This window comes from Aythya ferina (assembly GCF_964211825.1).
Source record: "Aythya ferina genome assembly, chromosome: 3".
Lineage (NCBI taxonomy): Eukaryota > Metazoa > Chordata > Aves > Anseriformes > Anatidae > Aythya > Aythya ferina.
This window is the reverse complement of record NC_140298.1, coordinates 84,981,345-84,995,220: the sequence shown is the minus strand read 5'-3', so window position 1 is coordinate 84,995,220 and position 13,876 is coordinate 84,981,345. Positions and strand designations below refer to the sequence as shown.

Genomic DNA, 13,876 nt, shown 5'->3' with positions numbered 1-13,876 from the left:
TTCTGTTTGACAGGGGACACCACGTCCTGCACCAGCCTGCCACTTTCCCTCTCAGGAGAATTCAGTACTAGGGCTACTGGCAAAGCCACGGATCACACGTGCACGATGCTGTATGGACCACGGCTCCAACACGGCAGCAGGACCCCATTTAAGTGGCTTTTTGGCACAGAACAGTACGAAATGGTTGCATTCGGTTTGGTCTTGGAGAATGTACGGGAGTATCTGAGTTGAGTATTTTGTCTATGCTCAAGCTTTAACCAGCTCATTTGTTCGGGCTGAGATGCATCAAAATTTCGTGGCAAAGCCGTTTTAGTGTTTTAGTTTGCTGTTTCATAGCTTGTTAAGATGCAAGAATGAGTAACAACAATAAAATGAAATTCTCATGCACAACAAATAATGAAAGCCCTTACTCTGAAACAAAACAAAGACAACCCCCCCAGACAAAAACAAAACAATTAAAAAGTTTGCAGACGAAGCTGTACCAATCCTGTTCCCTGTACCAATCCTGTCCCATCCAGAAACGAGAGGTGCCTGCCCCAAACCAAAAGGGCTACAGCCAGGACTGACAGGTACTGCCTACAACCACCTGTGGCTTTGCCTTTACTGTTGTGGCTTTGTAATTGACTATTTAGCTTTATACAAAGCTATACACAGCAACACATGGACCTAGCATAAAACCAAAACACCACACAGCTATGAAGAACGTCTCCTGCAGCTACTAAACACCTGTGTAATATGCGTGTATTTCATAAACTCCCATTAAAGTAACAGGGATGCCTAATCCCAATTTGTTGTTAAAAGGTCAGGTGCATTGTAACAAGCATTTCAGCCTTCTTGGGACTCCCGTAATTCAGCCACTAATATTATATTATCTTTCAAGCCTGTACACAGCAATTACAGGATTCACTTGTCTCAAGACAAGGGTAATAATGAAATCAAGCTCAGAAATATCAATTTACTATCAACTCCCAGGATTTTCAACTCTAAGAGACTGCCTTACTCAAACTACTTTTGACTTACCTCCTCTGCTGATTACAATTATTTGTAATAGCACAAACACTCCGCCTCAAGGAATAACAGAAACACAAACCTTGCTGAAGCTTACACAAGACGTGCAAGATTATAAGCCCTCAAGGCATGGTGTAGCCTTTTGTTTGTCAAATCCGACTTTTCCAAACACCACGAAAGCCAGACGGGTGCAGTAAAAGACCTGTGTGTCTTTTCTTAAATATTACAAGTTACAGAGCATTCAGATGCAAAGAGAAAAAAAGAAGCCAAACAAAAAACACAGGCTGCAATTTTAGGAACTAGGTCCAGAGCCCTGAGACCAAGCCCACATCTCTGTACTCCTATGGAAATACCATATAAAGGGGATGACCACAGAATATTTTTTGTCCATAGACAGATTTTCATCAAATTCCCTCAGCCAGAAGCTAGCACCCTCGTGAAATGTAAAGGATTATTAATAGCCGTTTATTAAAATCTCCACTTATCCACTGCCGAGAGATGTTACACACTCAGCACTCGCAGGGCACGGAGGCAGCACGGAAATACCTTGGCGAGGTGCTAACGCAGCAGAAGGACAGCAGTGCTTAACCACACAGCGAGCGCAAACAACCCACCTTGTGGCCCTCAAAATACAGGATGATTTGGGACTGCAGATCAGTATTTAGAGACACCGAGGTGCACTGACCAGAGAATACCAGAGAATATTTGCGAGGAGCTGCACATGAATCCCTCTGAGAAACTGCCTGCTTTGCCTGCTTTTATTTTCCTGTTTGCAGCAGCACGAGGATGCTGCTGCCCAGCTTTGTTTTACAGAAGGATGAACAAGGTCAAAAGCTTGTTTTGAATAAACCTGCAAGAGGAGTTACTGAGATGTATTAGCTCTTATCTTCCAAGCTGAGGGGCAGAAGCAAAGCTTCCAGTAGCGAGGTACAGTAGGTCTTCTGTTAGGCTAAGACAAGGACATCAGCCTCCAAAGAAAAACAACACTGCAAACCAGGATTTGTTTCTTCAGCATGCCTTTGGTATCAGCAAGAATGGCAAATCTGGGAAAAAAAGTCTTCAGATGTTGTTTTTCAGAACACAAATGGAACAAAGAAGAGGTCCCGTACCCAAAGATGGCCAGAACAATCACGAACACCTGAACCTTTCCCCAGGAATACCAGGAACAACATCAATCTGGCTGCTAGATAACGCCGTATCCAAACCACCACTGCAACGGAGCCTCTGCTTCTACGGTTGTGTTACCTCTTGTGGCAGCACACAGCCCCCAGACCTGAGCTCCCTAATGGTTTCTGAAATAGTTTCTCACTCTTGATCAAACATTCATAGATGACAAACTGTGAGTAGACAAACCAAAGATCTGGACTTGGTCTCAGAGCACTTTGGGGCACTCTGTGTGTAAGTATTTCTATTGAACACATCTGTTCCAGTAAGCTACTAAATGCAGAATGCAAACCCAGGAAATATGGTTACACAGCCTCCTATTTGCAGCCCAGATATTTAACTTAGCACCTGTGCTTCCTTTTTTTTTAATTCCCCTCTACAGCGGTACCTTAAACCCTTTAAAAAGAAGGTATTACAACAATAATACAGGAATGGAAGGACATCAAATTGTGTCTAAAGGAATAAGACTCACTGGCCCACCTGACAGGTGAAAGGAACCGGCTACAGGCACCCGCTTCCAGCAATATCCCGGGAGCATTTAGAAAGCGTTTGCTATAACTAGCAGAGGCAAATGATTTACAGCCATGGAAAAGAAAAAACATAAGAAAATACCACGGTCAATCACAACATCTGAAGGAAAATATGTACAAGAGATAGTAAAAGACTTCTGAGAGACTGCGGAAAGAGGTGAGAGGAAAAGGAAAATGAGACGGGAATAAACCAAGTCGTCTGAACACGAGGGGATGCTGCCGCGGAGGAGCGTGTGTGGGAGGTGGATGGATGAGAGGGGCCAAGCGGGAGTCTCACGGGACGAGCAGGCAGCACCACAGAGCAGAGAGCTCTCCAGGGCAGGAGCGAAGGATCCAGCCACGTACCTGGAGAAAGGAGCTGAGCGGCAGGCACACCAGTGAGTTACTCTGACAAAACCAGGAGCAGTTCGTGCCCCGGGCACGCCGTTATCTTGCAACAACCACAAGCCGAATTGGGGCGGCTTAATCCCCCTCGCCTCCCGTAACTGAGAGGTAAACTACCTCGTGTTTATCTCGAAGCCAAGCACACCACACGGAGCTAATACGAAGCACATGGTGTGCTCAGTCTGCCTCTGGGCCTGCCCTGCAGACACTTATTGCCTTACCTCTGCCTTGGCTGCGGTCCTCAACCCCCCCCCAGGGCTACCACAAGCCCTCAGCAGGCCTGAACTTCGCACCCGCCTGCATTTACATCCTTAAAATGCCACAAGACCTCGAAGGCCTTACGCTCAGAAGCACTCCAGGCCTGACAAAGCTGAGCAGAGCTGTACCCGTGATCCACACCTCAGATCCAGAAACCACCTACCCCCACCCACACCTTCCTAAACTCAGGCACAAAACAGAAACGAGTCCCTCTTGGAGTGCTGTGGTAGCTTCGACTTTGGTTTAAAATACAGCCCACCTTCAGGCCACTCACGTTTAACCCCATTTATCCCAGCTCTGAAGCTCTTCAGCACACACCCCCACCTTTCCCCCCTTATTCTTGCACCCTAGCAAGTTCTTCCCAAGGTTTTCTCAACGCCTGCTTGCAGCCTTTTCAGTCATCCACCTTTCATCCAAATGCTCCCTTAATCCTTCCCATGTGAACCCAGTAACTCCAGGAACCTGCCTGGACTGGCAAAAAGCAGAGTCCTGCCTCACCCACGGCTCACGGCTCCTGGTCTACAAGCCCTTAAAAGGCACCACAAACCACATTTCCCACCTCTTCCTCTGCTGGTTGTCCTTAAGTTTCCTTTGCCAGCCTCTCGTGGTTACACAGGACAGTTTAATACAACCTCTTCTGGACTGCCACAGCTTTACCCATTGCCCTGCTACATCCCCTCACTGAAGCACGTAGCTTCAGCTGGGAAACGGGATCTGCCAAGATTTCCACAACAGTAATTTATGGTATGCTGCAATTTTATATATCCAGTCATTTGGATCAGCTGCAGTGGGTGCTATGGTCATGCAGTCAGTGTGGTTAAATCATGCATAAAGCAGTTTCCCCAACCTTTTCCAAGGAAACTGCTTTAATAGTGTCCATAACATCTTACTTCCTTTAAAGATTTCGAGACATGGTATCTACACATGAGAAGGGATCTTCTTCTCCTACCCAGTTTTCACGACAGGATCATCCCTTCCTCTTTCCATCTCGTCCATGCCTTTCACTTTGCTTCACGAATTTGCTAACAAATGTTCAAAGACAATTTTGTAGCACTCTTTCTGAAGATGCTGAAGGCTTTTTTTCTCGTTTCATCCCTTTGCTGGAGCTGAGAGTTGCAGGCTACCTACAACTCCTCCTTCCTCCTTTAGGAAAGGGATGTCTGTCACCTGCACCTCAGCTTGGTGGTGGCTCTCACGGTGTCAGCTTTGCTTCTGGCTACGTCCTCAGGCCCAGCTCTTGAAGCTTGGTGATCCAAGATCTCCACACCGAGACTTCCACTCCGGGAACGCACTTTTCGGAAATACATTTCCATTAGCTGTCGTTTGAGGTCTGCAATCTGATATCTTCTGATGATGAAGTGTTGGTAGAACATCCCCCCAAACACCCAGCACGTTATCTCTGATACCAATAGCTGGCTCCTCTACACCAAGGAAGCCCCTCCTCCGAGAGGCGGGGAAGCAGGATGCTTGATGAAATACACTAAGCAAATCTGGATGCTCCCAGTCCTTGGTGTGGTTGGCAGTACGCTCACATGTTTTAGCCTTTAACATTTACTTCTGCAATCAATTTCTCTCTCTCCATCTTCGGCTTCTGAAGATTTTTCATCGGGATACTTCTGGCTTCCAGCTTTGGCACAAATCTCCCACCGTGACAAGGTAGTGCTTGCGCTCACATAATCCCACTGTCTGCCAACCACACCAGCCACCTTTCCCCAGGTATAGAAATCCAGGATCCTCTGGCCATAGTCGGTTTCTCCACAGTGAAAAGTGCTGTTCCAAAGCAGTCCCACGTGGCCAGGGACAGCCCTGCCTGCTTTTAACTTTGAGCTCCAAAAACAACCATTCTCACCCAGAGTCCATAAATCCTGTTTCTTCAGCTCGATACATCCACAGTAGTTCCTCTGTCTTTTGGATAAAGGGTTTCACACATCTCCCTTTCGGGCAGTCTCCTCCCTAAATGTCTCCTCCCTAAATGTCAGGGGTCTCTTCACCCACGTTTTGCAGATGTCCACGTTCCGGGCTTTGTCCTGAGTTATTCACCTTAATAGTTCTCCTGGACTCAGCCTGGAACCTCCCTCTAAGTCATTTGCTCACTCATCTAATCATACCCTTAATCCTTCCTGCCCAGGTCTAACCCCAACCAGCGAGCTGAGCCGAAAGAAAGATGCCCTGCCCCATCCATCACACGTTACTGGTCCCATGCCCTTGCCCATAATGGCATAGAATTTCCTAGATCATCTTTCCTGATAACAGTTGTTCCCCCAACCACCTTTTTTTGCCTCTTGATAACTGCCAAAGTCACGTTTTTGCCCTTTCGACCTCTCTGTGAAGTTTATGGCTTCCCAACCCATCCTCAGCCTTCTCAGGCACATACACAGTGACGGTGGATTTCAGGCTTTCATGACAGGGGTCTAAAAAGGCAGTCAAGGAAGGAGAGGAGAGGGGGAAAAAAAAAGTATTTCAAACAAATTAACAGAGAAAAACACATACTAAGCATTGCTAAGGCTGAAAATATATATTAATAATATATATGGGGAAAAAAGAATATTGCTAGCATTTCCAAATGCAAGGCTGAAGAAACTGACCACAGTAAAACAAACAGCATCTGCTTTGGACAGCAGGCTTAGTATTAAAAGTTGTGACATCATTCAAAAAAAATCCAGTTAGGCTTATCATATATTGAGCCTTTTGGGGTTCTTTCTGACCTCAGAAAGGGTTGGTTGCTTTTTAAATGTCATAAAGCAAAGGAGGAAAGACTAAGTCTTTACTGCATAAAAATGAAGTGGCACAAGACTGCGCGGGACACTCTGGCACAGTCGCATGCCGTCCCATCACAGGAGTGTGGGACAACAGACAAAAAAACCTGCTGGCAGGACAATCCAGCTGCACGTCGACAACGGGGCTGAGGACAGACCTGGGCATCCAACAGAAAATGGAAGCATAATCTGGGGAATAAATAACTTTGGTTTTATATGAATGGGAAGTTTTTGTGTAGGAGTAGTAGTGGGAATAAAATTTCTTCACATTTTATTGTGTAATTTTGCTGTGTAGTAGTGTTTCAGTATGATTTATTGTGTAATGGTATTGCATGGCATCATTGGTTGAGCAACTCTGCTGCGTGGTATAGTTTTTTATTTAATGATATTGAAAGTTGGGCAATGGTCTTGCATGCCATAATTTGTGTTGTCTGTTGAGCAACATCACTGCTGTTCTTGACACAAAGGTGAATTGCATGGATTCACACAACAGTGCCAAATTCATGATTTTAACATACATTCGCTCAAAGATGACAAATAGAGACAACGTCTTGTTCTGAATGAAGACGTGCAGGAAAGCTGCAAACTGAGCAGGTATTGAAGAGGAACTTTGGTCATTAAAATATGATTTTATTACACAGTAGCGCAGCATTGCCTCATAATGGCACTTTCTTATCTGGAGCTACATTGTAGCTACGTTGTGTGGATACTGCCTTTCATATATCCATCCCTGACCCTAAGAACTACAGGAGGACCTCGTTTCTACACAAGGCTGGGCACAAACAAGAATGGTGACACGAGTAGGATGTGACTTAGCCTCTGTCCAAAACCGTCCTTGCAGGGAGTCACTGAAATTCGGAACCTGAAACTCTCAGCACCTTACGCAAAAGGTGATTGATGCACTCCATAGCGGAACCCCACATTAACAGCAACACCACTGAACTTGGAGCAATCATTTAGCACAGGATTAGCAAGGACTTGGGCATATTCTAGATACCATCACAGTGGCATCCTAACACTGCTTAAGGCTCTCCAAAGCAGTGCAAGAGGAAGCAAAAGTTCACTGGATGGATAGTATTAATGTGAGTTACTTATCTTTACATTCCTTACATAAAGGAATCCCTCCTTCTTGGATTTTTTTTGTTAGTTTTTTTTTTTTTTTTTTTTTTGGGGGGGGTAGCTTTTTTGGGGTGTTGCGTTTTTTGTTTTTCTTTTTTGGGGGGGGGATTTTTGCTGACAACAAATGTAGTCTGCAGCTGAACTTAAATAACACATTTGAAGTTCAGAAAACAGATCAGAACTCGAAATCCTTTTTCAGACAAAGCAAGTAATCTGTAAGGACGTCAGCTTGGTACCCACACCTATTTCTATGCCCATCCAAAACTGCAGCTGCCTGGCTGAGCAGCATCCCTCCTGCATTACCCGGGAAGCTCGGAGCAGGTGCCTGCAGCACGAGGCAAGGCGAGCTGGCGCTGGCAGATTACCCGTAGTGCTGCTGCAAGCATTTTCGTTTCATCTTACAGCCCGGCAGGCTGCACAGGGCGAAGGAGAGCGATGCACGTAGGCTTAGCAATCTTTAAAATACGGCAAAACCCAGAGGATAGCCGGGAAGGCTTTCCATGATAAAAAAAATTAAAAATAAAGTGAGCCCCTCCATCTATGAGATAAGATTAATTCCTTATCTGGCAGATGGCAGAACGGAGGGGGGCGGAAAAGCCAGGGCTGCTGGTGCAGCAGCGAGCTCCCAGCCTGCATCCAGGCCCCACGTTTTTGGGTATCGGGCTGCCACAAGACACCTCGGTGGCCGTGCTCACTCCAGCGTGCTCCGTGCATGCCCAGGTTGGAAGGAAACAGCCCGGATCGTGGCACAGCCGGCTGGAAAGCGACGGAAAGCGCCTGGCTTGCTGCCCCAGCGCCAGCAGCTCCACATCCCGGGACCATTTTCTCCTCCTTCAGCATCCTCCGTGCCGGGTGTCAGCGCGCAGCGAGCCCGGGGGACGTCAGAGCCAGCCCCCTCGCACTCAATATTGCACATTTAACATTATTTAACATTATCTAATATTATTTAAGGCCGCCCCACCCGCACCGCCGCCCGCAGCCAGCTCGCCCGGCCTCCACCATTTGCCACACGCCGCTGCCAGCCGGCTCGGGGCCCGGCTCGCCGCAACCAGCCGGCTGCCCACCGGCTGTGGCGACCGAGGGGAGCCGGGGGAGGCTGCGGGGACACGGCTGCGAAGCGGGGAAAGGCGGCACCCCCCGTGTGGGGGTCCCCCCGGTGCCCCCCACACAGCGAGGAGCGGTGCCCCCCTCCCCTCCCCGGCCCGCCCGCCCTCCCGCCGTCGCCTTGGCAACGGAGCCATTTTGAGCGCGGCGCCGCTGCCCCCGCGGGCGGGGGGCGCCGGGCGCGGTGATGGCGGCGGGGCTCGGGGGGGCGGCCGGTGCCCGGTGCCCGGTTCCCGGTGGCCGGTGGCGTTACCTCGGATGCTCCAGGTCCAGCGGTAGAACTCGAGGGTGTCGTTCAGCACGCTGGACACGAGGCCGGCGGCGCGGGGGGGCTCGGCGGCAGCGGCACCCATGGCGAGCAGCGGAGCCGGCAGCACCTCTCTCGGTTGCGTGCGTCCGTGGCTCTGCGCCGGGGCTGCGGCGGCCGCTGCCCTTGTAGAGCCGGGGATGTGATTTAAATCTCTATCTCTCGGTATCTTCCCTCCAGACTCCGCCTCGCTCCCGTCAGCGGCTCCCGCGCCCCGCGGGCAGGGAGGAGGGCGAGGAGGCGGGCGGCGGGCGGCGGGGGGGGGGCTGGCGGCGGGCGCAGGCGCGGGGCCGGCCCCGGCGGCTGAGGGGAGCAGGTGCAGGCCGAGGGGAAGCCTGCTCTTGCCTTTTATTTTATCGTCTAAATAAAAATTTTTAACAGAATTGGGAATAAATCCTTCAGTCTCCTGTTGTTTTTTTCTCTCCCGTGGCCTTCCCGCGCCGCGCGGTGAGGCGCTCGCTTCGCCTCAGGTGTTCACCTGTTCGCCTCGCCTCAGGTCGTCCCTACTGAGGCAGCGGCGTTTTGGTCATCTTCCCCAAGAAACCTCATCTCCCGCTGCCTCCCCTCCCAGCACTGATAAGAGCAGACCTCTCCGCCTCCCTGTCCCACTGCTGGTGGTCTTTCCCTGACCAGCATCAACCCACTCTTCTCCATCCACTAATAACACATATCTCGCACCTGCACGCCCTCCTCCATCTCCTCAACACGAGTTTTAATGGTGATTTCATGGCACAGAGGGGTTTCCCCACCCAGGCTGCCGCTGAAGGCTGCAGAAGGAGCCTCCGTGGCACAGGCAGCAGTAGGTGAGGCCGCACGTGCTGTGGGTGAAGTCCTGCTTCGTCGGGATCAACCCAGACAAGCCCTCTGCCTGATGTGGGTGCGCCAGCTGCTCCTGCCACCCTTTGCTTCTTTTCTCCTCCTCCCGGCTTGCCACTCTCTCCCCAGTGATCCACACAGCGTGGATGGCTGAAATACACATATGGGGATGGCTTCCTCACTGAGGGGCAGGAGGGGAGCCTGTCTGCCCATGTCGCGAGCTTTCCTTCTGCCACACAGCAGATGAGATGTACCCACCTCTCCCTCCCCCAGCACACTGGTGCCATGGGTTATTTATTTGTCATTTGGTCCTCATGAGCACAGCTAGCACTCCTCCTGCTGGGTGAGTCACCTGCCACTTGGCTCCCGGACTGCCTTGGCAGCGCTGATCCCAGCCCTACGGACGAGAGAGGCACACTGGCCATTGCTCCACGGCGAGCAGAGCTGCTGTACCTTGGAAAACCAGCATTTTGGGAGCAGGAATCACTAACACTGGGAAAAGAAGGAGGAGCCAGCTCATCCTCTGGAGGTCTGGATGGAGAGGGTGGTCCAGTTTATCCCAATGCTGCATGGAAGTTGGAGCTGAAGTAAGGTTGCCATATGCTAATGGATGGATGGCTGCTTGTTCTCTCATGTGGGAAGAGTCAATCAAAACTCTGCATCAATCGTACTGACTTGGGTTGCATTCTGTTCTGATGACACTGATCATTGCAGAAGGTCTGGTGAGAGCCCTGCAGTGGATCTGTCACCAAGTAGGGCGCAGTGAACACCAACCTGCTTCCCCAGCTGCAGGCAGACAGCGCGGTGTTAGCTGTGGTTCCTGTGCCTCCTTCAGGTGAAACCACTGCAGCATAGCACTGTGCAGGTAGCAACTTCACGAGTATGTTTGGCATCAACTGAAGCAAGGATTTCGATTTTTGTTAATGTTATCTCTTAAATTGAAAGGAAACCAGAAGAACAAGCTATACACTTCAGACTGGTGTATAGCCATTTGTCTTAGCCAAATGTTTGAATCCAGACAGGCTACTGAATGGTCGAACATGACAAAAGGTCACGGTCCCGTACCGCTCCTGATGTCACACAAGATGTGGACTAAGCAGAGCACCACTAACACACGGAGTAAAGATCCACAGCCTAGCAAGGAACAAAAAGGAATAAGACAGCATATAGATAAGCCAATGAAGATAAGCAATATTAATACGTATTCATAAAAGGTATTATTTATACGACAGCACAGATACACTTCTTTATTAGAATTATTATATCCTTATTCCATGGATGACTTTTTTGCACAATTACACCAATAATAATTATTGTATATGAAATATGTATATGATCCATTTTATTGTTTCCTCCATTTTGGTTTAAATACCTTTTCTTTGACTGCAATAAATTCCTTTATATTGATAATGGTATTGTACATACCTAACTCTGCAGAGCAATTAAGCCTTGAAAAAGCTTGAAAAGAGCAACAGAGCTGCAACGTATGAACAACAGGGAGGAGATGCGCAGTCTAAGAGCAACTTCTCTTGTTCTTGAAGAACTGACATTGCCTTAAAAAATGTGATTAAATTTATGACAAACTATTATTAGTTTAACTTTCAACCTGCAAACAAATGGAAATGGTTTTGAAATTAGGTGTAGGTCTATGGACTTCCAAACACATCCCAGCTAGTTTCCTGTCTTTGTGCACCCAGCAGGATGTGCTGGCTCTAAGAAAACTGAGAACCATGTCTTCTACTTAAAGAGAGGAGAAGGAGGAAGGCATCTGAAGTAAAAACACCCAAAAGCATCCAAGGAAATCTCCAAAAAGGTAGTCCAAAAAAAGATGATTTTTCAATGTCATTAATTAACAAGATCTGCCATCTTCTACTTGTTAACCTAGGTAATCCATGTGTTCCTAAAACCTGGCATCTCAGATGGGCAATTTTTTTCTCATAAAAGGCAGGCCCATTGTAGGTAACCCCAGAGGAATGCAGGAAATCCCAGCTAAGCTCCGGCCACTTGTCCAGTGCTGCAGGGTGCTTGTGCTGGCAGCGGGTGAGCCAGAGTGCTTCAGGAAAGGTGCAAAAGGTAACAGGAAGTTATGGGATATCTAGCCCCAAGGAAGGTCTCCTCCCAGCTCCTATTAGAGGTTTGCTTATACCCCAAGACACAAACAATTTGTCTTCCTTCCAGACCTGTTTGTAAAAAAAGCAATGTGATGTCTCATCTCAGAACTTTCAAGCCATGTACTCATTCTTCATGACCAAAATAAATAGCAGTATAAATGTTACCTGGGGAGAAACACCAAGAACATCTGAGGAGGAACAACCCCAGTTGTTCCAGTTCATGCTGGGGGCCACCCAGCTGGAAAGCAGCTCTGCAGAAAAGGACCTCAGAGTCCTGGTGGACACCAAGCTGAACATGAGCCAGCAGTGTGCCCTTAGCACAGAGAAAGCTAATGGCATCCTGGGCTGAATTAGGGAAAGTATTTCCTGCGGGTCGAGGGAGGTGATACTTACTCTCTACTCATCACTGGTAAGGCCAGACCTGCAGTGCTGGGTCCAGTTCTGGGCTCCCCAGTATGAGACATGGGCAGACTGGAAAGAGTCCAGCAAAGGTCCACAAAGATGATGAAGGGACCTCCATTGTGAGGAGAGGCTGAGGGTTTGGACTGTTCAGCCTGGAGAAGAGGAGACTTGGGGGGACCTCCCCTTCTTACGTGAAGGGAGGGTGAGAAGAAGATGTGACAGGGAAAGGGAACACAGGAGGTTCCCTCTGAACATCAGGCAGCACTTCTGTGCTATGCAGGTGATGGAGCACTGGCACAGGTTGCTCAGAGAGGCCGTGGTGCCTCCTTCCTTGGAGACCTTCAAGGACCTGGTCCTGGTCCAGCCTTCTGGAGCAGGGGCTGTAGCAGGTGTCCTCCAGAGGGGCCTGCCAACCCCAGCTATTCTGGGGTTCTGGGATTCTGCTACAAAGTCCAGGTGATCTGTACAGTAAGCAATGCACGTGAAAAAGCATTTACTCATGAATTTCAGTGAAGTGTGTTCTATTATACATGTAATATCTGATGAATGAGACAATGCTTCTGCAATTACTGAAAGCACTTGGGGTTTGCTTCAGGCTAGCAATGAGAGTGTTGTGAGGGGAAAGTGACATCTAGGATATGCAGGGTAACATTTGTGAGGTGTATTAGGGAGAAAGCAGCTGGAGCTTTATATATTGCCACCAGTGATCTCCTCCAGACAGCTCATCAAAAGATATAAACTGGAGTAAAAGAACTTTGCTCACCTACAAAGAGCATTATGACAACCAGGAACTTCCCTGCTGGGGAAGCCATTAGAGGACTTGAATCAATTTTGACAGATCTACATATTCAGCCATGTGGTAAGAGACAACCAACTCACTTGGTTGTAATAAAAAGGGGTACAAATTATTGTATGTGTTAAGCATGACCAAATTAAAATTGTTCAGAAGACCTTAATTTTAGAAAATGTATGCGTTCTAAATATTTTAGATACTGAACTACCATATTTTTCATTTGATTTCATAAATGCTTTAAGAGGAAAGATGCTAAAATAGATCCGTAAATTAGTTTGTAGCATGTGAAATTTCTTTACACAGCCCATCAAATTTGTCTGGTCCTTGCATCAAAGCTTTATAGCTGATACGCATTTTGAAGATGGCTAGTTGTGCCAAAAAAGCTTGTCTGATCTTTGAATCAACAAGTACAGGCTCAAGTGTGTGCACATGCAATAGTACAACTGCTACCTGCTCCAGTGTAGAGGCTGGTTTAATGCACTTTTATGCTATGCAAGCTTAAAAGAGGCTGTTTTCAAACAACCATAATTTTTTTTTTAAAAAAAGCATTAATACCAACAATGTGTCTTTCAGCACTAATTAATTTTTTTTATTACGTAACATATTGTTACATCTGTAATTTGAGGTGGGGTAACTAAGGGATTACACAGTTTTGACACAGAGAGAGTCTTCAGCAGGATCTGAAACAGATCCAGCCCTTTGTCTTCTGAACAACCTGCTAGATGCCATCTGTCCTCCCATACAATTTGCTGCATCAAAACAGATTTTTCCAAAATAAGTATTTCGGAGCGAAGTCTCAGAAAGTATCCAGAGATGTCAGTACTCAGTGAGGACTGTGGCCAAAATGAACCTTTGATGTAAGTTCCCACTAGGTTTGACCTAACCTGAATATACCTGCAGCAGTGTTCCAGTTTTTTTTCCAGTCCATACCAACTGCAAGTTTTAAACCTCAACCATTTTTGCTGGGGCTCTATCTAAACCCAGAATTTAAATATATTTAATATCATGGCTTAAATACTGAAGGGCCGGATCCAACAGAGGGAATTCGTATGATGTAAATACACCTTTTGTTTCCAGAGGATTTTATTTCCATATGGGTATTTCTTCTCCACCTTTCTGCACAT

General features: G+C 47.8%; 1 protein-coding gene across 1 annotated transcript in view; it reads right to left on the bottom strand.

The window, feature by feature from the left end:
• The window catches only part of ELOVL4 (ELOVL fatty acid elongase 4), a 29,095-nt gene extending 20,230 nt beyond the window's left edge, over nt 1-8,865 (bottom strand). The window contains exon 1 of the mRNA XM_084513888.1: nt 8,577-8,865. Within this exon, the coding sequence (XP_084370014.1) occupies nt 8,577-8,676 (100 nt within the window). The 5' untranslated portion in view covers nt 8,677-8,865. The remainder of the gene's footprint in view (nt 1-8,576) is intronic.
• Between the last annotated feature and the right edge of the window lie 5,011 nt (nt 8,866-13,876).